The 25,071-nt window shown below is 43.6% G+C and overlaps 1 protein-coding gene across 5 annotated transcripts in view; it reads left to right on the forward strand.

Moving 5' to 3' along the window:
- Positions 1–25,071, forward strand: part of STXBP4 (syntaxin binding protein 4) — a 171,129-nt gene that overhangs the window by 130,701 nt on the left and 15,357 nt on the right. For 4 of the 5 annotated variants that reach the window (XM_066263993.1, XM_066263992.1, XM_066263996.1 and 1 more), the window contains one exon: positions 18,716–18,773. In XM_066263993.1, the coding sequence (XP_066120090.1) occupies positions 18,716–18,773 (58 nt within the window). Of the gene's footprint in view, positions 1–18,715; positions 18,774–19,488; positions 19,589–25,071 lie in introns of those variants that run through there. The other variant, XM_066263995.1, reaches the window with a different exon arrangement.

The raw sequence follows: 25,071 nt of genomic DNA on the forward strand, positions 1-25,071 counted from the left end.
CTTCCTTCCAACACTAAGAGTCTGTGTAAAGCAAATGAGAAGACACGAATTCAATATTCAATTCAGGAAAGAGTATTTTGGCTCAGTACCCTCAAGGAGTTAGCAGCCCACGGGAACAGGGGAATAAAACTAATTGTGCAAATTATCACAAAGTGCAGTCGAAGATATTAAAGATGTTATGAATGGTACCAAGTACCAATGGAGGGAAATCCTTTTAAAATCAGGAAAGTGTTTATGGAGAATGAATTAAGATTTGGCTTTGAGAAATTTTGAAGGTCACTGATGGCCACAAAGAAGTTGGGGTGCATGGGAGATACAGGTAGACCCCTCATGATTTTTAAAGCATTCAAAGTATTATGAGCTGCAAGATTGAAAAAGATATCTCTGTATTTATCTGACTATAAGCAACCACAGTCTTGAGAAAATATCTCGACATGAATTATTAACTACAGTGTGTCCGTAAAGTCATGGTGCACTTTTGACCAGTCACAGGAAAGCAACAAAAGACAGTAGAAATGGGAAATCTGCACCAAATAAAAGGAAAACCCTTCCAGTTTCTGTAGGATGATGTGGCAGCATGTGCGCATGCGCAGATGATGACGTAACACCATGTGTACAGCAGAGCAGCCCACGGCCATGCCAGTTGAGATGTGGATGGTACAGAAGAAAGTTCAGTGTGTTCTGTGGCTCGCTAAATTTGAATCTGTGACCAAAGTGCAATGTGAATATTGGTGCGTTTATAACAAAGCACCACCACATAGGAATAACATTACTCTGTGGGACAAGCAGTTAAAGGAAACCGGCAGTTTGGTGGAGAAACCCCATTCTGGTAGGCCATCAGTCAGTGACGAGTCTGTAGAGGCTATACAGGATAGCTACCTAAGGAGCCCTAAAAAATCTGTGTGTGAGCCCACATCGAACTGCACTGAATAGGTATGAAACTGGGAGAGTTTTCCTTTCATTTGGTGCAGATTTCACATTTCCATCGTCTTTTGTTGCTTTCCTGTGGCCGGTCAAAAGTGCACCGTGACTTTACGGACACACTGTATATACCCATTTGTACTGATGCTTTAGGGTTCCCAAGAGCTCAGACACTCTCATTCTGGCCAACCTGGTACCATCATACCTTAATGAACCTAGTCCACCTTCCTGTTGTCTGTCACATTAGGAACTGTAAAGTGAGAGCCCTGGCCCGATAGCTCAGTTGGTTAGAGCAGTGGTCCCCAACCCCCGGGCTGCGGACCGGTACTGGTCTGTGGGCCATTTGGTACCGGTCCGCAGAGAAAAAATAAATAACTTACTTTATTTCCATTTTATTTATATTTAAGTCTGAACGATGTTTTATTTTTAAAACATGACCAGATTCCCTCTGTTACATCTGTCTAAGACTCACTCTTGACGCTTGTTTCGGTCACGTGATACATTTATCCGTCCCCCCCTAAAGGCCGGTCCATGAAAATTTTTCTGACATTAAGCTGGTCCGTGGCCTAAAAAAGGTTGGGGACCACTGGGTTACAGCATCTTCCCGAAGCACAGAGGTTGTCAGTTCCATCCCTGGTCAGGGCACAACCAAGAACAGATCAAAGTTCCTGTCTCTCTCTTTTTCTCTCTCTTCCTCTCTCCTTCCCTTTCTCCCTTCCTCTCTCACCAAAAAAAAAAAAAAAAAAAAAAAAAAAAAATTAGTAAAAGAATTGAAAGGAGACTGTAAAGTGAGACGTTTGCTTTTTCTACCCCCTGTATCTGGGGTACCACACACCCCAATATGGTCAGGAGATAGGAGGGAAAGTCTGCTTGGGAAGTTCTCGGGAAATTTAAGTAATGGGTAAGAATACAGGAAGCTGGGGCCACCTCTTTATTCTTTCTTCCTGCCTTCCGTATGGATATAAGGTCTTTCTGCAGATGCAAGGTCGCACTAACGATGTAAGCATAGGAAGACAGAAAGAACCTGGGACCTCAATGTTATTGCAGAGTAAGCTTCAGCCTCCTTAAAAATAAACCCGTGTGTGTTTGCCCCCCAGAGCCAGACAGTCTGTCACTGTCATTGGAAAGCACTCCTAACATGCCACATTTTCCCCCTAAATTTCTCCAGGCAATATTGCTTTTAAAAAATCTGTAGTAGGTGAGCCTTAATTACTTCTTGGGATGTGAATATTCAACAAACCATTTTTGAACATTTATTATGCACCAAAGACCATACTGTGTGGCAGAAAGTGATACAAAGATAAGTAAGATCTAGTCTTCTTCCTCAGGGAACTCACGCTTTAAGTAAAAGAGTGATAAGGGCCGTGATAGAATCTGGTACCAACCGCAGAAGACCACAGGGCAGGGGATGGTGAACTCTACCAAGGAAACAGGGGGAGGGTGCACGGAGGAAGCCCCATTCCGGCGCTTCTGGATTCTGAGAAGTTTCAGGAGGCAGAGAGGAAGGGGAGGAGGGACTCCAGGCCGAGCTCATAGCCTGGACACCTGCAGAGATGCGTGAAGGAGTGTGGTCTTGGTCCATACAGATGGGGAAAAGCAAAAAGTGGAGAGTAGTTCGAACATTGTAATTTTTCTTTTTTTTTTTTTAAGCATGACTATATTAAAATCAAGATAGATTTTACTTCTTGTAACTACTTGTATATAATTCATAGAAGGTAGTTCATTTAAATTTCGAGTTTGAATGTATAAAAATGTTAACAAGAGCCAATCAAAAGTTTATCTCTCAATTGTAAACTTACATATTTAGATACGTGTGTTTATGGATGACTTCTTAAACAAATTAAGATATTAAAATAAGAAGGGGAGTACTTAAAGTAAAAGAAGAAACCTATAAGCACCATTACAGCACTTATTTAACTATAAATAAAGTTTTTACCTGCAAGTATTTTATCCAGTCATTAAGATGTATCCTTAGTGATCATTATCTTAAATCAAAGTGTACTTGAAAGGAGGAACTAAAACTTTTTTAATTAGAAAATCTCAGAGAATTTACTAATCTCTTCTTTGGGCTACTGTTTTATTCAAGTGCGTGAGAGTTAATATTCCTTGTGTTTATCTGTTATTCCTCCTTTTGTTGTCGTCGTTGTTATCATTAATTAAGGCAAAGACACAGTTTTGAAAAGTTGCTCCAACTCCAACCCCAAAGCTTGTATTGTCCGGGGACCCCAACTTCCAACATAGCCCTTTGTTATCAGAATCACCAAATATAGCAGCTTTTCTCTTTGTCTAGTAACTTGTTAAGATAATCAAATGGAAGGGGAAAGAAACACTCTGGGGCCTTACACGCTACCTGGGACAATATCAAATTAAAGGGGGAGTTGGCAGAACTGGCACCTGACTTACTCGGAATGGTTGTCTAGATCAATCACACCAAATCAATATGTAGAAATAAAAATAACTCTTCAGGATTGCATGCAAATGCTTCATCCTGAATATTAGAAATTATTATCATCACTCGTCAAATGAGTGATAACTCTCATATGTCTTAGCTTTATATGACAGGGGTGACCTTTGCAAAGTGCTGCGAAGTGGAGAGAGGGAACAAAAGAGAGCTGGTGTACAGAAATAAAATATTGTGACCCAGTGTGGCTGGAGGAGAACAACTGGTTACAACAGCAAACGCAGTAACCCAGAGAGCGAGAGAGGGAGAGAGAGAGAGAGAGAGAGAGAGAGAAGGGTAGGGTAAAATGAGAACTGTGACTTGAAATTCTAATGGATGATACACTCCTAACTGTATTCAGTGCTTCCTAATTTGTGTTAAGTAAAATATTTTTTATTTCACAACAATTCGTTACTCCTCCATGCCTCGGCCGCGCTGGGTTGGGTCAACCTAAACATATGGTCATAAGATCCCAGCCCAGGTCACCATGGACAGATGCTGTCAAGGGTGTTTGGGTGAAAAGGGAGATCAGACCCACGGGCTAAGATGGAACTCAAGGCGATAGGGCAGTTGGTGAGGTCAGGAGGTGTGGGCATTGAGAGAATATGGATCTGGAAACTGAGTGCAAATAAGGGATATGTGTTCAGACCTTCCTTTCACATGCGCGCGCACACACACACCCACACACACGTGCACATGCATGGACGTAAATTCAAAAAATAAGAAAGGCCCTGGCCGGTTGGCTCAGTGGTAGAGCGTCGGCCTGGCGTGCAGGAGTCCCGGGTTCAATTCCCGGCCAGGGCACACAGGAGAAGCGCCCATCTGCTTCTCCACCCCTCCCCCTCTCCTTCCTCTCTGTTTCTGTCTTCCCCTCCCGCAGCCGAGGCTCCATTGGAGCAAAGTTGGCCTGGGCACTGAGGATGGCTCCATGGCCTCTGCCTCAGGCGCTAGAGTGGCTCTGGTCACAACAGAGCGATGCCCTGGATTGGCAGAGCATCGCCCCCTGGTGGGCGTGCCGGGTGGATCCCGGTCGGGCACATGCGGGAGTCTGTCTGACTGCCTCCCCGTTTCCAGCTTCAGAAAAATACAAAAAAAAAGAAAGAAAACCAATAGGCTGAAACTGTTTTAGAAACAGTTTTTTTTGTTTGTTTGTTTATTTGTTTGTTTTATCTTTTTTTTGAAGCTGGGAACGGGGAGAGAGAGTCAGACAGACTCCCGCATGCGCCCGACCGGGATCCACCCAGCACGCCCACCAGGGGGAGATGCTCTGCCCCTCTGGGGGGTCACTCTGCCGTGACCAGAGCCACTCTAGCGCCTGAGGCAGAGGCCAAGGAGCCATCCCCAGCACCCGGGCCAACTTTGCTCCAATGGAGCCTTGGCTGTGGGAGGGGAAGAGAGAGACAGAGAGGAAGGAGGGGGGGGGTAGAGAAGCAAATGGGCGCTTCTCCTATGTGCCCTGGCCGGGAATTGAACCCGGGTCTCCCACACACCAGGCCGATGTTCCACCGCTGAGCCAACCGGCCAGGGCCTTAGAAACAGTTTTCCTCCAACCTCACAACAGGTTTAACTCACTGTGCTGAGGTTAGCCCTCAAAACAAATGTATTTTTATTGTCCTGATCAGCAGATTTATTTTTCTGAGCTTACACTGTTTTAAAGAAGAGTATAATTCACCTCTGTGTAGTCCAGCTACAGTAATTCCGTCAAGTCACCTGATCTGCCAGTGCAAGTTTGAATCCATTTTTATAGCAGTATTAGTCAGGTTGTGGCGCTGCAACAAAATACCACAGATTTGGTGTGGCTTAAACAACAGAAATTTATTTCTCACAAGTCCAAAAGCTGGAAAGTCCACGATTAAAGTAACAGCGAGATAGGCTTTACTGTGTGGTGTAGACAGCCGCCATCTCTCTGTGTGCTCACAGAACCTGCCTTTTGTGCAGACGTGGGGAGGAAGGCAGTGAGGGGGCGGGTGCTCCCTGGTGTCTCTTTTTATAAGGACAGCAATCCTGTCAGCTTAGAGCCCCACTCTCATGACCTGAATTAACCTGACTTGCTTTCTTAGATGTCCTGACCTCCAAATACAGCCACACTGTATTTGCGGGGTAAGGGCTTAAACATACAGATTTTCTGGGGACACAAACATTCAGTCCATAAAAAACAGCAAACTGTTAAGCAGGCAGTCCATTAATAATTGAGAGTTAAAACACTATTTTTATTTGAAAAAAAGAGGTCTGAGGACAAATATTTTACCGTCCACACAGAAGTTGTTCCCTTGGTGTTATGACATAGCAGCAGCGTGGATGATCACTAGATTAGAAGTGACATTACTGTTTTTCCCTATAATTGACTCCATGACAAAGCTTTTTAACCTTCTCTGGTGTCAGTCTCCAATATGTAACATCGGACAATTGAATAGATTCCTAAGATCTCCTTACACTGAAGAATTCTGTGCCTCCACTATGGCTGACGGACTAACCATCCTGCGAAGTCCAGTTATAAACCCCAGGCAAAATATAAAACCAAACACCAAAAGCCTCTGGAGAGTGAAAAAAATCAGAGAGATTCTGGGCATTAGTCAAAACTTGGAAGAAGGGACTAACATGAGATAAAGTTCTTCTTCATCCACTTTTATGCTGAGGACAGGATCCAGGGCTGGAGTTAGAATAAATCAAGCAAGGTCCCCAAGGTGCCTCACTCTTAAGGAGGCTCTTACTCTTGAGTGTTGACTCTGCACTTACATGAGCCGGAGAATTAGTGCCTCCTTAATATTCTGCACCCTGGATTCCTCACTTGCCTGCCTCACTCGAGGCCTGCTGAGAAGGACCCAAGGCGTGGTAAAATTCTGATAACATGCGGAACTAGAAGATGAAGTTTGAGGCAACCACTACTGCTGGAAAGTGAGGGGGTAAATAAAGCCCAGAGGGGAGACAGCCAGATACAGAGACCCTCAAATTCTGTGTATGGACTTAGCCCAAATGGCCAACTGACCCTAAACTACACAAATACAGGGAAGGTTATAACAGCTCAGCTGGGGGGGGGGGGGCACTGAATTGAGATTTGAACCACTTCCCAAGAGATAGAGCTTATAGCTGGAGTCCAACCTAGTAAATTTCCCGCTAAAACAAAAATGCCAACACTCTTCAGAGTAATATAACAGAACGCAGAGTTTCTACAATAAACTATTCATAGTTTCCAGATTAATCAACATGACTCAGTGCAAAAAGAAACAGGAAAATGTGGCCATTCTCAAGAGAAAGGTCACTGAGCACAGACCGACTCCTCAGAGACCCAGATCTTGGAACAAGGGCTTGAAAGCACTTATCACTGTGTACAATGAAGTAAATTAAAATATATTCCCAATGAATGAAAAGCTAGACTATTTAAACCGAGAAAGAGATATCATTTTTTTAAAAACAAAATGGAAATTCTAGAAGTATAAATTAGAATATTTTTAAAAATTAGAACAGTGGTAGTCTCTGGGGGAATGGTGGTAGGAATAAACTGGAAAGGTATCTCTCTGACGTGATGGTAATGTTCCATGTCTCGATATGGTAACTCCTGCGTTACCCAGGTGTAGACATTTGTCAGAATTACGTGAATGTACATTTAAGATTTGTGCATCTCATTATATGTAAATTTTACATCAAAGGAAAAAAATTCTGGATAGACTTTTCTGCCGAAAAAAATCCCTAAATAAGAGGCCTGCCTATAGCCTGATCAAAGAAAGAGACGCTGGCACATGACTATTGTGTTTGAAATTCATTCAAAGTGGTTATTGAGTGAGTATATTCCATAGTGATAAGCCTTACAGATAGAAGGAACAGTATCTGAAGAAACACAGAGAAGCAGAAGTTAGTAGTATGTTCTAGGAAATAGCTCGGTGACCAGACCCTAAGTAGGCTATTATGAACAAAGCTTCTGTGAACGTTCAAGTATGTGTCTTTCTATGAATGTGTGTTTTGAAAGGGTCTTGAATGCCACGCTCTTGACTTTTTGAAAATATTTAATTGGTAATCAACTATATACTGTGAGAACTAATATTCTTTGCAGAGGGTAGAAAAGTAAAGTTCAAATCACTTTTATTTGCATTTCTAACTCCTTGATGTAATCGATATTGAGTTTATCTACATGCAAGCTATTATTTGAAATTTTTTCCTGCTCTAAGATGTTTTTATTGTTCTTATTAAATCATTTTTAAAAATGTATTTAGTAAAAATTTAAACAAATCTTCTTAAAGACAAGTATGTGAAAGTTTTATTTTTATGATGTTTTTAAAATTTTACCTGCCAGTAAGATAACCACACTTTTAGAAAAAATTTTGAAGACAAGAATGCTAACAGCAAAATGCTGCATGATTAGGAATGAGTGATGTTTAGAGTTGTATTATTTATGCTCCGGGTAGGAAACATAAGTGATCTTGACTTCATTTCATCTGGTCTGTAACAACATTTCTAAAGTTGCATGGCTGTTGGTCCTTCACTACCCTGTTGTCAAAATCCACAAATAACAGTTGTACAAATATTTGTAAGAAAGTTTCCCCGGGGAGTACAAAGACCTTATAAGAACAGTAAAATTTCAAATATGTGCAGGATTCACTGAACCATCAGCCTTCCTGGGAGGCCCATTTCTGCAGTCAATCAATTATTTCTTGAGGGCCCAGGATGTGTGCGTGAGGCACTGTTCTGGGTCTGGCCACCATTCTGCCAGGCCTTGGACAGGAGACATGCAATACATGTGAGCAAGAAAACGCTGAGACAAGTTACTGACAGACAGATCCAGGGTGTGGCACGGGAGGAGCCAGAGGCACTGAAGGGAAGGTCACCATGTTGGAAAAGTGGGAGGGAGAACTTGACCGGCTCTGCCAGGATTAGCTTGGGTGGGATTCCAGATCAGACTGAGATCCGAGGCCACCACCCCCAAACCCACTTTCCCTGCCCAACTGGACTGGGCCTCAGTTTAACTTGCCATGATCCTTTTTGTGTATTCTCTCTCTCGTCTTCTTTTTTTTTTTAATGTAGTCTGTAATGATATACACAACTGTCAGATTTCATCACCAATTTAGTTAGGTGCGGTAAGCACTTTCTTTTTATCTCTTTATTATCTTTTCCTGTCTTCTAGCCTCTTGTTCACTTGCTTCCTTCCTTTTTTCTTCCCCTTTCTCCTTTTGTATTGTTTTCTTTCCTTTTACCACAGAACTGTTTTTTAGTTTTCTGGATTTATTGGCGTAACAAGTTTTTAACATCATGACTAGTTTAAATTGTAGATTATGTTGATATTTTGTACATCTTCTTTAAAACACTAAAGTTTGTTATGAAGTTCTTTTTATTTCTATGTGGCCTTTGACATATTTTCTTCAGTGACATTTCCCTTCCTAAGGACAAAAAAAAAAAAAAAGTGCCCCCCTCTGATTTAGACAGCACCTGAAATTAATAATATGAGCAGTGTGGCAATCAGAGTTCCAAGATGGCTCCCCACATTCTAGGCCCCGGGGCACGCTCCCCTTTCGCCAGTTATTCAATCCAGTATGAATCTAGGTGCTGCTGTGAAGAGGTTTTGCACATATAATCAATTGACCTTACGACGGAGATTATCCTGGTGGGGCTGCGCAAGTCATATAAGCCCTTCCGATCTGAGTCTAGAAATCAGACGGGGGAGTCAGACTAGAAGCCTGAGAAAGCTGGTGACATTCCACAGAGATAGGCATGAGATCACCTGAAGACCTGTACTGATCCCTCTGTCCGTCTGACCTGGTGACCGAGCTGTTCTTCCTGTTCCTTAGATCAAGTCTGGCCAACCTGTTACTCTCAGGTGACCTTTTAGTTTAATAGGAACAGTCGCATCCCTTTTGGACTACCCCATATGTTGCCATTCCTCCAACCAGTGGAAATCAAGCTTGCCTGGCAACAACTTGACCACGACTAACCACGAAGGCAGTGCTGAACAGCGGAGAAAAGAGAAGGTGCAATTTATTTTATTCACTTGGTAGGTCCTTTAATTCACCTTCAGCACCTGCTGACCCCTTAATATCTGTGTTATTATATTAAAACAGCTGGGCTTTAAAGAAATCCTGTTTACCCTTGTACACTAAAAGGAACTAGGACACACACACACACACACACACACACACACACGATCACGTCTTTAGGCTGATCATGCAGAGAGAGGTCTCACTCCAGCGAGGAAAGCTTCGGCAGTTTTGTGCTGAGTTATAGGTATTAATGTTATTGATCTAAAGCAACACAGACCTCAATAGACCATTCCTCCAGCATTGTATAAATACCCGGGACAACTGCCACATTCGCATCTTCAGTCTCGGTCATGAGATGAGAATGAGCAGAGTTGTAAGAGAGAGAACTGGAGCTGGCTTCTTGAATGGTCTGGACGTCGTCGTTCAGAGAAAGGACCCCGTGATTTTAACTGGGAGTGAAAGAATTCTGACTGCAAAAACACTGAGTTTTGCATCTGTTGGGAAGAGAACTGTAGAAAATGAATATTAGCTTTTTGCCTCTGCTAAGTGGATATTAGGGTAGTATTTATCTGCCCCAGAATAGTGACCACAAGGCAAAGAGGACTATGAACCACCAGATGACCTCTAGGAATAGTCATCCCTCGTCACATCGCGGTTCACACTGCGCGGTCTCACTGAAGCACGATTTTAAAATTGTGTTTACCTGTATCTAATTTTGTATTGTGGATTTTTCACTATATCGCAGGATTTTGCAGTATATAGGTATTTTTATATATTTATTATTTTAATTATTTAGAAAGTGTTTAAGAGCATAGGAAGTGTTTATAAGAGTGTGGGAAAGGTTAGTAACAGTGTGGGAAAGGTTTATAAGAGTGTGGGCAGGGTTTATAAAGCTTTAAAAAATATATAAATAATAAAATAAATGTAAGGTCGCTACTTCGCGGATTTTTGCCTATCATGTGTGTGTGTGTGGGGGGGGGGGGTTCTAGAACCTAACCCCCGCAATAGACAAGGGACCACTGTATTTTTGATCAAGTTGTTTCTTTAATATATTGCAGCTTTTAACTTGCTCGGTGAGTAACTTCTAACTAGAAATAACATCTAATTATGTCAACATTTTAACTTATGAATTTGAGACATATAAATAAATACAAAAATATAAAATTTTCCTACATTATATAGATCATTTGCTTTTTTTTTTTTTGCTTGTTCAAATGATGTTTTGTAACCATGTGATAAAAATCAAGTTATAGATCTAGAATTAGGTCTGTTAATAAGTGTTTTTACACAAGTCTAATTTTAATGAGTGTTTAAAGCATAATTCTGGAAATCTACACAGTTTTTAAGAAATTATTTCCTTAGAATTATTCTGAACATATAAAACTCTGCATCATTTTGTTATTTATAGGTTACAACCATCTTTAGTAGACTAGATCCCTCCCTTTCTTCCGTAGGAAAACTAGCTGTCACTTTTTAAATTGGCACTGCCGTTCAGACCTACAAATTAAGTCAAACATAAAATGTCTCTAAAATAGACTGCTTTGTGTTGGAGCCTAAAAATTACTTCAGTTCCTTTACAAAGACTGTTTCCCTGGGGAATAATTCAGAAATTGAGGTGCTGGGAGTTTTGTTTTCTTTCTCGTTGCTGTTCTTCTTCAAAAAGTTGGCCGAAAGTATTGCTCGACCATTGAAAACTGTCGTTGGCAAGGCAAGCCGGAGTTTGGGAAGTGGCGGGCAGGGCCGTGGCTAACAGCACAGGCTGCAGCCAGATTGCTTGGGTGCAAATCGTGACTGGACCACTCGTTAGCAGTGTGATGATGGGCGAATTTCCTAAACGTCTTCATTCCTCAGTTCCTCTCTGTAAAATGAGGTTAATAACACCTACCTCAAATAGTTGTGAAGAGGGTACAATGAGTTAATATTGATAAAATACCTAGGAGAATGTCAGGCACATAGAAACCTCGATGTAAAGATTTGATAAATATGTACTTGACAGGGCAATGATTCTCCACATCCTTAAAAGCTGATACCTGTTTCCTGTCATAAACCTATTGGACAAAATGATATTTTAGCCTTTGATTCTTGGAACTTTCTATCTATTAGGACCAAGGAGCTAAAAGGTGAGTTCTACCATGGTTATGTTGGAACTGGCTGGCAAGAGCTTTGTGAACTGATTGTCAAACATGGTCATTTTTAAAAATTAAAATGTTGAAGGTGAAGGTTGAATTATATTAAAAGAAGAAGTTCTTACTCAGAACTCACCATTTACTATTTATTTTCCTATTATCTTTGTTCTTGTGGTTATTTACATCTAGCGTATCTGGGAATACTACATCACCGTGTGCCACTAGGGACTGCTCCCCAACTCTGTAGCCAGTGGCATCGCATTAATCCTTTGAAATCGGTCAGAGTAGGAGTGTTTGTTTACGCGGTGAAGTCAGCAATGATACAAATTAGGGCTCCCTGCCAAGAGCTGGTTGTTAAACATTTACCATCATTCTCAGTGAGGGTCAGAGTCCCGGCAGTCTCTGTTGTCCTTTTTGAATGTTGTCATGTGTGAAATGGAGACAGATTTCTTGTATGGAGGAGAGCTTTGTGGAAAACATGCCTACACATTAACAGGGATTTTCCCTGTAGATACTTTTCCTCTACTGAGCATCCAGATTACTCTGTATTTCTAGAATCATAAGTGATGAAGAATAACTGTTCTTTTCATTACTGTGAATAATGGTCTTCTTTTGTATATCATTGTATAGTAATATATTGCCTCACAGGAGTCTCATGACAACCCTGTAAGCTAGGCAGGATCCCTGTTGTTACCGTGACTATGTAGATGAGAAAGTGGAGACACCACAAGATTATTACTTTCCCGTAGTTATTCAACTTGTCATTGAGGAACATTACACGTAGATTTATATTTTCTGACTGCAAATATAGTAAAAATTTCATTATGTGATGAATTCCATATTATTTAGACTATTGAAACTATTGAAATCTTTCTCTCTTCCACTCAAAATATAGGATGCTAGAAGTGAAATGTACTTGAGTTTTCATAACAATTAAACTAGCAAGTGCTTTCCAAATAAATTTGACTCTGAGCTCCATCTGTGACTGATGGTATTGTCTTTCTGTATTTTATTCTTAGAATTTTTATTCTCCAGATTTCTCCTCATCCCAACACCTGCCATCATTCATGTGAACTTTTACTTATCAATCCTTTTTGTCCAGTGACCATTTTTTCCACAGTACTGTTCCTACAATGAACCTTGGCATCAACAAAAAGGGTTCAAACTCGTAAATCTCCCACTCAGACCTCCCCTTTTCCCAGCTCATTGCAGCTCTATTGTCCTCAATAAAATCTCCTATTGCTGTCCTTCGCTGTTGTTTTTACTTGCTTCTCATCCAGTTTAAAGTCTAGTCCATTGTCCCAATCATTCTTACAGATGCCCTGAATTCATGTGGCCCTCTCCCCTTCCACCAAAGCAGTTGGCAGATTCCAAGCCTCAGCAAGCTCAATCGCCCATCTTCTACATAATATACACAAGCAATGTGCATTGCTAAAGTAATACAGCCATAACTCACTAGCTTCCACGAGATCTTTAATGTATAGTATGAGTTATTTGAGAGTTCAATATTTCACCTATCTGTGGATCTGGTTCTGTTGGTGGTTTTATCTTTTGGCAGCGGATTTTTTTTTTTTGTTACGTGTCAGACATTGAAGGTATCAAACTGCAGAGATGGAGACAAACGTAACTGAAGCCCAGGAATGGGCCTGACTCTTTTCCTGTCCGGCCATCGGGGGTGGGGCTCATTGTCTCCTCTGTGGCCAGATGGGTTTGCACTTTGTCTCCAGAGTTCACCACGCACGTCCTCCTGTGGCCGTCTGTTGTTCTTGCACTTCTTCTGTGAGGTCCAGGGGCTGGAGGGTTGTCTCGGTGTCCCTGCACCGTCCCTTGCGGGCAGGGCCCTGCGCCCGTGTCTGCAGGTGTGTAATGTCCTTCAGGGGTAGACAGCTGTCTTCACACAGCACAAGGGTAGTGGTGGACCTGGGGGGGGGGGGCTCTCGGTTTTCCCACTCCAGTCTCTGCAGGCCCTGCACACCAGAGTCTCAGGGGTGACAAACAACGCCACCTCCTACCCAGTGCCCAGGTGGCTTTCCTGTCCCTCTCCTGCGCAGCATCGTCTGCTGTGCCCCAGTGCAGGATTCTAGATTGGAAGGCTTCCTGCACACCTGCTGCAGTGACTCGGGGTCCAAGCATGGTGAAGATGTGGGGGTTTTCAGCTCCCCCACCCCAGGCTGGTTTCCCAGCAGTCATGGCAAGGATGAGGGATGTGACCATGTTTGCCCCTCCCTCAGGAACAGGTAACTTTTGCCCCCTGTCACTCAGAGCCCTGCCCAGGATATGGGAGTATCTTGCTTCTCTCCCCTCCCCACAACAGCAGCTGGCTAATCTCAGAGGAAGGTCCAGGGCAGCTGCAGGTGGTATCCCTGACCCCTCGGCTGTCGATCACCAGCTGGAGTTCCGTGGGTGGTGTGCCTGGTGCGTCCTGGAGCCGTTGCAGCTCCTGCTGAGCCCGCGCTCCCCCCCCCCTCCCGGGGGCTCTCCGGCCTCCTGCCCACGCCCAGCCTTGCTCCTGAGCACAGAGCTGTTCAGGGAGACCGGGCTCTTCCTGTGTCTAGGGCCCCGGGGAACACTAGCCCATACATAACCAGTGAGGGAAATGTGTCCACTTCCTGGATGTTTTCCTCTTGCCCGTTATGGCGACGCCTCTTGCTCCCGTGCTCGGCCAAGAGAGAGAGTTCATCTGCCCCGTCCTTCCCCGGAGGGGCTCGTCAGCCTTTGGAATTCAGTTTACCCGAGAGTCAGCTCAGGTGCAGAACTCGGTCTCGGAGGAACTCAAAGGATGGATCACCTTTTTAAAGTTGTGCAGCTTTCCCCTACATGTGGTGGGAGAGACTTTCTCCTGCATTGCTCATCGTAACCAGGAGCAGATCTCCTGATTCCTTTCTGGGGAACTCTCAGACACATTTGCCACGCAGTCCTATCTGCCTGTGTCTCCAGCCAGATCTTCTCTCACTCTCCCCTCCCCCTTCACTGTCCTCCCCCTCCCCCCTCACTGTCCTCCCCCTCCCCCCCTCACTGTCCTCCCCCTCCCCCTCACTGTCCTCCCCCTCCCCCCTCACTGCCCTCCCCCTCCCCCTCACTGCCCTCCCCCTCGCTGCCCTCCCCCTCCCCCTCACTGCCCTCCCCTCCCCCCTCACTGCCCTCCCCCTCCCCCCTCACTGCCCTCCCCCCTCACTGCCCTCCCCCTCACTGCCCTCCCCTCCCCCCTCACTGCCCTCCCCCTCCCCCTCGCTGCCCTCCCCCTCCCTCCCTCGCTGCCCTCCCCTCTCCCCTCGCTGCCCTCCCCTCCCCCCTCACTGCCCTCCCCCTCCCCCCTCACTGCCCTCCCCCTCCCCCCTCACTGCCCTCCCCCTCCCCCCTCACTGTCCTTCCCCTCCCTCACTGCCCTCCCCCTCCCCCCCTCACTGCCCTCCCCCTCCTCCCTCCCCCCACTGCACTCCAGGGACAGTGATTGCAAATCTTATATGCACCAAGCTCTTCCCCAGCCCCACAGCCTTTGCACTTGCTGTTAACCTGACCTGCAGTGTTCTTCATAGTACTTATTTCTATTTTTATTGATGTCTTTATTTATGATTATTTCTTAAAGCGCCAGAAGATCAAGGTCTACATTTATTTGCCCACCATTGTATACTGAGCAGCAAGTAAAATGCTGAACACATGATAAATGATCGCTAACTATTTAACGAATAGGCCAACATGACAAAGAGAATCCTGGTGCATAAATAGACTGAGAGGCCTGACCTGTGGTGGCGCAGTGGATAAAGCGTCGACCTGGAATGCTGAGATCACTGGTTCAAAACCCTGGGCTTGCCTGGTCAAGGCACATACAGGAGTAGATGCTTACTGCTCCTCTTCATTCTCTCTCTCTTTCTACTCTTTCTCTCTAAAAAAAAAAAAAAAGGAATGAATAAAAGCTAAAAAAAACAAAAAACAAAAATCTCCTAAAAAAAGATAAACTGAGAAATTTTCATGCGAAACTGTATGGAAATACCATGAGTTTGTTTTTGGATATGTGACACTTAGGTGACAGCCACTATTCTAAGTTGAACATGTACAATACTGTTACTTGGCAAGATACTTACAAAGACTTTGGAGTCATCACCAGAAAGTGGTAGATTGGAAACAGATGATCTCTGATGGAAAGAACATTACATGAGTGTTCATAGACAAACACTCCCAACCAGAAACAATTTCAAGTAATTATAGTTATTATAAATAATTTTAAAACAAATATGAAAAGAAAAGGAAAAATAGAGGCCTTATATATTTGCAAGTATAAAGATATAGAGAATGTAGAAAAGAAATTAATGCTTTGGAACAATAATGATTATTGAAAAGTATTTAGATAATACATTATAATTATGCCCCAAATTACTTATTGTGAAGAAGAGAAAACCTTCGCTAATGGAAAGCCCAGTTCATCATAATTATATAAGCTGTGGAAATCAAAAGTGCTTTTTTTATATAAAGTAGGCTACTTGGTTTTTGTATATTCTGTTCTTCCAGTGTATAATTGGACGTTGATTGTGTTTTCTATTACTGAAATACCACGGACAGATAGTTACTATAAATTTAGTCTCCGAGTCTGTTTATTATAGATTATAATAACTGCATGAAAAAGAAGGAAGCATTCGGTCTTCTAAAATGAAATGCTTATTTTTTTCCAGAACAGAATTTGTCCTAAAATATGTTTACACATACTATTCAACACACAGGAATATCTTGATAGCTACAGTCATCAAGTAGCCATTTGATTTGAGCTGACATGAATTGGTACCTTTAATAAGTCTTTTGTGAAGTTATAGTCCCCGTTCAATAATTGTAGAAAATCTGGGCAGGAGTTCTATTCTGATGGCATAGGGGAGGTGAGTCAATGTCAGTCTTGATCTTCAAATGAGCCTGTGGATTAAAAGATACTACCCTGGCCTGGCCAGGTGGTTCAGTGGATAAAGCATCGATGCTGCACACCAGAGATCATGGGTCTGACACTCGGTCAGGGAACATACAAGAAGCAACCAAGGAGTACACAACTAAATGGAACAACTAAGTGAAACAATGAGTTGATGCTTCTCTCTCTCTCTCTCTCTCTCTCTCTCTCTCTCTCTCTTATATTCTCCCTCTTTCTCAAATCAATGAAAAAAAATTTAAAAGATACTATCTTTAAAATATACATTTTTTTTTCTTCTTTTCCTTAAAATCTATAAATTAAGAAATGAGAAGGCCCCGGCTGGTGGCTAAGTGGATAGAGCATTGGCCCGGCATATGGACATCCTGGGTTTCATTTCCAGTCAGGGCACACAGGAGAAGCTACCATCTGATTCTCCCACCACTTCCCCTTCTCTCCCTCTTCCCCTCCCACAGCCAGTGGCTTGATTGGTTTGAACATGGCCCTGGGCACTGAGGATAGTTCTGATTGAAACACATCCGTCTTAGGCACTAAAAATAGCTTGGTACTCAAGCATCAGCCCTGATGGGGTGGCTGGGTGTATCCCAATTAGGGTGCATATAGGAGTCTGCCTCACTTTTCACTTTTCCCCTCCTCTCACCTTAAAAAAAAAAAAAAGGAAGGAAGGAAAGAAAGAAATGAGAAGTACAGATATAAGTGTGTTGGACAGACAAATCATTTAGACAAAAGTCTTAATAGTATTAGGATGACTTGTGACTTAACGTTTAGCGTCTTTGCCTTATTAATCAGAAATCCTGGTATTTCTGGGCATGTTTTCCGTGAGATCAGGGTTTTTATGTTTAGTTGTCAGATTCTTCGCTGCAGAGGCGGGGCTTATCAGAGATGAATGAAGTCGTTAACACAGACGCAGAAAATTGAAGACGGGAAATCCATCTCCTTGCCCTGGGGCAGCGGCAGTTCATCATGGTCCGGCTGGTGGGCACAAGCTGGCAGTGGACATTGGGAGATGTATAAAGTGTCACTTCGAGGGCTTTTAAGAAGCCAAGTCAATTGCTTATGCTGAATTCCCAGAAGTGCACATTTTCTGCCTAAAATAGAAACATTTATTCCTTGAGAGAGAAAAGAAACTCCTATACGGTCTGTGTTTATCTAGGAAGGGAATGGTTAAGAATTTTTGGCCAGAGTCTTCTTTTCTACAACTTGTGTTAAATGACTGGAGCTAAATGTAAAATAAAGCTTGTTTTGTTTTCCTACATTATAAAAACACCGTCCTTAGAGTAGGTCATAAAGAATATTCTCCACAAAGCAATGGTTTTAGAGTAAGGTTTTGTTTCATTCAAATAGTCCCTGTTCCTGCACTTTTGGTCTGCCTCTTGCTGCGACGTGGCTGAATGGAAGCCGGTGGTTTGTGTGACAGCCAGGTCACTTTCTAGAGAGGCCTGCACATGGGGTCCGTTCTGTAATGCATTAATTAGTCTGTCTTAAACCCATCCAAGGAGCCATGGTACACCAATGTCAAGGGCTGGTCCAAACGGTCAGTGAAAATCCTCCGCAGTACTCAGGGATGGAGCGGAAGGATGGGAACCACCGTGGTGTTCTGCGGGGTTCTAACTGAAATATGAGAGAATGTGGCTGCCTCAGGATAGGCCCGTTCTCTCGTGTGATAAGGACAAAAACGTACTCATTTGCAGAACTGCAGGTGGATCATTGCTTGCTTACTTCAGTCTGTGTTTCTTTATAGCTGACTATTCTCAATCTCATGTCCGCAATCAAAGCTAAGTTTAGCAAAATGGCCATTTATGGTTAGTGCACAGGATTATTAATTAACAAAACGTAATACCACCATCCATTGTACATTCCTTGGCTGAAGTTTTGAACTGCAGCAGGGATTCTGTCCTGTCCGAGAGCTCCTTCCAAACCTGTGCTTGCCTGGCGCTCGTGCACCGTGCCCTGTGGGGCCGAGTAAAAGCATGCAGAGGGAGCCGATTATAGATACTCTCCAACAGATGAGCAAGGATGTCTTGTCTGCGCTCTGCCTCCAGGCAAAAACCATCCCCTGCGCCAAAAATCTTCACTGGTGTCCTGCTGACAGAAACGCTCATCACATGCCAATGAGAAGTTATAATCCAGTTAATGCAACCAAAGCAGATGGACGGCTCAGGGTTTATTCATTATGTTCTAAAGATGCTGAGTTGTGAAAGCTCCTCTGAATTGTTTTAACGCCTTCTTTCTAGAAGATTAGTCGGTACGGGAAATTGTACTCGGATCCCTGCAAAGATGCGGGAAGTTGGCGTCTAGGAACTGAAGTTATCTTCTTCGTCTTGTTGAGTGTATTTTTGGTTTCCTTTCTCACTAGGTCTACCTTACGGGTGGGAAGAAGCTTACACAGCAGATGGGATCAAGTACTTCATCAAGTAAGTACGAGCATCTGAACCGAGTAAGCAGATTTCGCACATCTGGAGAGAACCTGGGAGTTGCAGAGCAATCAGCAAAACTGAGCAGCTCTCTTGGAGGTTACAGAAATTAGAAACGAGAAATGAAGGCTCACCATTTTCATCGCATGTGACTTAAATGCTAGTATCAGATGGCATTTGGGGGGAAAGGAGGGAAAGAAAGCCTTGATAATAATTTGAAGGGAAATGTCAAAATATATGAACAGGATCAGCATTTACACTGAAATATTGACTGCCTGGACCCACTTCTGGCTTCAAGTGTTAATATTTATGGAAAGTTAATCGGATGAAAACGCCACTTAAAACTTAATAATACTAATCATGATGAACATTTTCAATGCTTAACACTGTACACAGTTCATTTCTCCGCAGATAGTTTGTGAACGTTTGCTGTGCACCAGGCAGCGTTCCACGCCTTGTCCATTGCGTAGTGAAATATACAGACTATATTCCATATCCCCGGTATCAGGGAATTTACATAAGATGGAGAAAGACAGGAAATAAGTAACTGAAGAGATCGTTGAGTCAGTGAGACAGTATATGAACAAACCTTATCAGAGTGGAATCTCAGAACAGCCTCTTAGACATGAACCTTATTTTTCCTGTTTGATAGATGAAGGAAATAAGAGCCTAGAGTAGTTGACAAAAAATTCATAGTCACTAAATTACTGTCCAGTATAGAATCAGTCTTCGGACCCCAAGGTTCTCTGTACTGTGGCAGACTGTCGCTGAGAGAGGCCTCTCTTTGAAGGAGTACGTTTTCTAGTGCCAAGCCGGTGAGTTCTCCCCTGGACAATGCAGTCTGGTGTACTTCCATTAGGGTTGGGGCCATTCCTTTCACGGCAGAACTGGGGTTGTAAGGACAAAAGGGGACTCCTGACAGGCTCCTAAGATCCCAAGAGACTCCTTAGATGTCCTTTTTAACAAATAATACTTGTGGTGCCTTTGGGGTGGGAATGGGAGAGTGTCCTTGCTGTCCTTGCAAAGGTGTGAGTATTTTCCAAAGCAATATCCATGTTGGAGATTCTCAAGCTCTATGACTGTACACGGGTGGGTTCCTGCATTTCTCTTCACTGCAGTTTCTCATTTAAAAAATAAGAGAAATATTACCTACTTTATAAAGGTGTTAAATGTCAAGCACCTTCCGTAGAACTTTGAACACAGGAGATGCCCAATAAGTGCTCATGAATTTTCAATATGGAGAAATTGTCTTGGAAAAAAAGACCACGAAAAATCACATGACCATTCACAACACTGAATTCAAAAAGCTTCAGAGTTGATAAGATTTAAGGAAACACCAGGGGTCAACCTGTCAAAGTATTGTCACGATATTTTTTTTTCTTGCAGTCTCGAGCACAACGTAATTAATAAAGCAAAGGTGTAGTTTATAACCCGGGAAGGAGAAAGGGACTTCTGGAGGAGAGAGGCCAGGAGTCCATGCGTAGATGACACCTGGCACCATACTGGTTCGCTTCCAGAATCAAAACTCTCCGGGAAGGAAAGTTGCACTCTGCTATGCTGTGTTAACTGTTTCGTTCCTGGAAGATTGAATCACTGTGCTGTCAGGGTGGCAGGAAATGAAAAACCATATTCAAATTTTCATTGGGTTTCTTTCTCACATTAACTGTGTAATGAATAAGGGGAAAGATACGGGGTTGGGAAAGGCAACAAGCATCTATTGGGCATCCGCTGGTGTTGAATAGCCAGGCGTGTGTTAGGGGCACTTCTCTATGCATCGTACCATTAAACCCTCTTCGCGATGTGGAAAGTGGGCATCTCTCGGCTCTTCCTAGGATGGTATTCTGATGGTGGTGAACTGCATCCTGCCCTCAGCCATGCCTGTCTTCTAGAAGGTTTCCAAAGCAATGCATAATCAAAGAAAGGCAAACTAGTGTTCATTACTAGCTGGGGTTCTGAATTCAAAGGCATTTGAAAAATGTCAGTAAATGAGTCCTGACCCTGTGGGGAACTCTTAACTTAGTCTTAGCTGACCGTGTATTCTAACCGAAAAGGGAGTGTCGGGACCTCACGTGTCACATGAGGCAAAGATACTAAAGGCACAATCGGCGATACCGGGGAAAAGGAGGGAGCAAGGGATGGCCAGCCAGAGAGTAAGTGTGTCCATTGCCTGGAACCCACCTGGCATAAGCTGCTGTCCTTGGCAGTCAGGGACAATGGCCTTGGACTCGGCCCCTACCAGAAGGGAGAACAGCATCCAAGGAGAAGAGAGAAGGAATAAACAAGCCCTTTGAATGCCCTGAGAGCTATTCACGGCTTCTATGGAAGGAATAGAGAGAGGCGCTACCTCTTACAGTGCACTCTGGTCTAGAAAATATATCCCTTGGGGTGTGTTTTGGAAGGCCATTAATTATTTTCTTTGACCTTACTCTTGACTCATAAGGAAAGCAGAGAAGAGATAATAAGATAGATTTGGTCCCCGAAGGACAGTGGTGGGTATCACTGTCTCACCATTACAGTCGGAGAAACTGTGGAAAAGAAGTTAAACCTGTCCGGGCCACCCAGTCGTACAGTTAGAGCTCAGACGCAGACCCAGGGTCGCCTGGCTCCAAAGTCACCGCGCATGCGCGCGCACGCACATGCCGCGCCACCTCCATCATCTTACTTTAATCCAGTATGTTTGCAGGTGACTAAAGAGACATTTTAAACAGGTCTTCGTTTAGGAAGAGCTTTATACTTTGTCCATTTTAAAATAGCAGATTACAAACTTAGTTCTAAGAATCAATAGTTACCTCCTAGAGATCAGAAAGGTCAAATAGAAAAGATAAGAGAATCTCGCACTAGACCGCTGCTTCCTTTACCCAGCCTCAGGGAGGGACCGGGTGCTTTTGGTTGTTGTTCATTTGGTTGGTTGGTTTTTGTTTTATTTTAGTGGGTTTTTTGCTAGATATTAACCCTATTCAAAACCCTACCCTTATTTTAACTTAACTACTCTGAATGGAAGTCTTACTTAGTAAGTGTTACATACCTTCTTACATCAAGATTGCTGAGTGCCTGACCAGGTGGTGGCGCAGTGGATAGAGCCCCGGACTGGGATGCGGAGGACCCAGGTTCAAGACCTCGAGGTCGCCAGCTTGAGTGCGGGCTCATCTGGTTTGAGCAAAGCTCACCAGCTTGGACCCAAGGTTGGCTGGCTTGAGCAAGGGGTTACTCAGTCTGCTGTAACCCCCACAGTCAAGGCACATATGAGAAAACAATCAATGAACAACTGAGGTGTTGCAACAAAAAACTAATGATTGATGCTTCTCATCTCTCTCTGTTTCTGTCTGTCTGTCTGTCCCTCTCTCTGACTCTCTGTCTCTGTAAAAAAAAAAAAAAAAGAAAAAGAAAAAAAAGATTGCTGAGCAAAAACAGCTTATTACGCACATCAGTCTTATACGTAATACGGTGAGCCCTGCGGGCGGATATTAAGCTGCAGAAGCTAGGATTCAGACTCAGCTGTCGTCTCTGCTCTCAACGCGCTCATCTATCCCTTTAGCCCGTTTTCTTTTTCAGCTTCTACCACCTCACCCCCTTCCCAGGAGCGGCTTATTTGAAGAGGACAGGATGCCGGAGAATCAGACTAATTTGAACTGCTTGTAGGTAGTCCTTGAGCGGGTGTCTGCAGGGGTTATACGTGAGTCAGGTGTGTAAGTTCTAGTAACAGGTGGGTTTGATCAGGAAGGTCGTGTGGTAGGGGGGTAAGAAGAACCTGGGTTTGCGTGGGAGAAACGGGGTTCAGATGCTGGTATCTTCTTGGAACAGTTGAATGACCTTGGACACGTGTTCTTAACCTCGCTGAGCTTCCATTACCACGTTTATAGAATGGAAAGGCTATTAGTGCCCCCCCCCAGGCCAGGATTCCTGTCCAGAGTGAATGAGCTCATTGGGGAAAGAGCCTCCCAGAGCCTCTGACCCGAAGAAGACAGTTGCAGCAAAGGTGAACCTGCCTCAGTTTCCCCCCTCACTGCAACATTCCAGTGGGAATTACTTCCTGGCCTCTTAGCCACGTGCAGATAGGTGATGTCACCAGATAAGTCATGTCTGCATAAGCAAACATCCATTCTGTGTCTTTCCTGGAGCTTTTTTGTTTTGTTTTTTAATATTCTTCCTCCCACTACCTACACCAAACAAAATTTGAGAACCCGGAAAGCCTGTGTGAGTTTTTGAGGGCGGAGTGGTTCATTTACCGGGTAAATGTGCTTTGGAGGCAAGAAATAACGAGTAATGAACTCAGGTTATTGCCTCTGTCACCTGTACTTAAAAAAAGAAACAGTGACTGAAATCACCCTTCCAGAACACCGGAGAGAGGATGGGCTGTAACACAGAGACTTTCCCTGAGATTGACATCTGTCACTGTCTTCCCAGAAATTGGATTGTTACATCTGATGGAAGCCAAGCCTCAGGCAAAGGAATAACTGTCAGTGCTGTCCCGAGACAAACGGGGCCTTAGGTCCTCATTGAATATTCCTCTCCACCTGCATATCCGTTGCCCCGTTGCCCAGCTATTAATGCCTTGTAGTCACCTACTTCCGTTCTGACACAGGAGAAGAAGGTGTTTTACCTGGTGTAAACAATCTTATTCAAAGTTTTGGCATTGCTAGATGTTTTATAGAATAAAAACACTTATGACTCTATGCATGTGTGTATACTAATACGTGTGTGTACACATGCATATGGGCAGGGCTTGCTCACTTGGTATATATTTATATTATATATGTGAGCATTCAAGGGGAAATGTTCTCATTTTCTCCTTAGAAAGTTGTGCATGCTTAAATTTAATGACACAATGTCAATTATCTTGACGGTGCTTTAATGAAGTTATCTGATGAACTTGACCGTTTTTCTACTTAACTTCTGATCCTCCCTTTGAGGTTGTATCCCATTCCGGAGTTATAGCAGTCTGGATATGATTCCACTTCCAAAGCTCATGGACGTTACGTAATTTAACAGAATCACTATGTGAGTTATGTTTGATAGTTCACTTTAATGTAGAAAAGTGAATTTATATATTACAGATGGGACAGCGGATACAAGGCTTTCATTGTCCTCTTTTGTTTTTTTACTGAAAGATTCAGATTGACTCTGATCAGTGATCGTGATTGTACTAATTCCCTGTTGCTGCATAATAAATTTCCCCCACAGTCTGCAGCTTAAAACGACAAGTATTTATTTTCTCAGCCAGTTTCAGAAGGTCAGGTGTCCAGGTGCGGATTTGCTGGGTCATCGTGGCTCTCTCTGGGTTTCTTGCGAAGTGCAGGCGAGCTGTTAGCCAGGACGGGGAACTGCAGACCGGCATGCGTGGTGGGGCTCCGGCATTGGTCCCGAGCTCACTCACGCAGGTGGCTCTTGGCAGGAGCCTTCGTTCCCTCCCACCACACGGCCTCTCTCTGTAGGGCTGTAGGGCTGCTCTCACTGTGACAGCTCGCTTCCCCCAAAGCAAGGGAGGCAGCAAGACCAAAGCTGCAGTGCCTTTTCTAACCCATCTCAGAAGTGAGTGACATGCCATGTGCTCTTGGTCACACACACCAACGCTGGAGCAGTGTAGGCGGCCACCACACCAGGGTGTGGACGAGATCGCCGGGAGCTAGCCCACAGGATGCCTACGCAGCTCTCTGCCGCGTGATGCAATATGTATTGAACATATTTTAATATATCATCTACACAGCTATATAGACAATATGAAACTCTCAGTATCAGGTACTTGCTTCCAACATTAAATTATACTTTGGTGATTTTTTTTCAAGTAGGTATAATCATTTATTTTTAAAAGTCACTTAAACTTGGTTTATAATTCTCCATCTGCTCCTTTGTGTTGGTGTGCCTTTATCTCAGTGTCATCTGGGAGTCCGCGATTTCTCAACCAAACAAGTTTCTGGCAAGAGCAGAGAAGGCAAATGGGTTTCAACTCACTCTCCCAAGAGTAGTTGTTAAGAATTCTGAGGCCATCGTCAACCTCACTGATGAATGCCTTGATGGAACAGAGAGACTGTTGTGCAGTGGAGGGAGGTGAATAGGCTTGCAGGACACAGGTGACAACTTTGCAGTCACTGGTCCTCTAGAGCATATTGCTCACACAGGAGCTGGGCCAGGCTGAGCAGTAAGAATGCAAATGGTAGGCTGGGATAACCAAATACACCATGGTAGCCCCACCCCCCAAAGTCCTTAGGAGATAGTCAGTATGTACAATAAGATCTTTGCTTTTATGACCCTAAAGGATGACTGATCTCCAGTAGACTTAGTTTTCCTTATTTCTCTCCAG

The sequence above is a fragment of the Saccopteryx bilineata genome, chromosome 2 (genome assembly GCF_036850765.1).
Source record: "Saccopteryx bilineata isolate mSacBil1 chromosome 2, mSacBil1_pri_phased_curated, whole genome shotgun sequence".
Lineage (NCBI taxonomy): Eukaryota > Metazoa > Chordata > Mammalia > Chiroptera > Emballonuridae > Saccopteryx > Saccopteryx bilineata.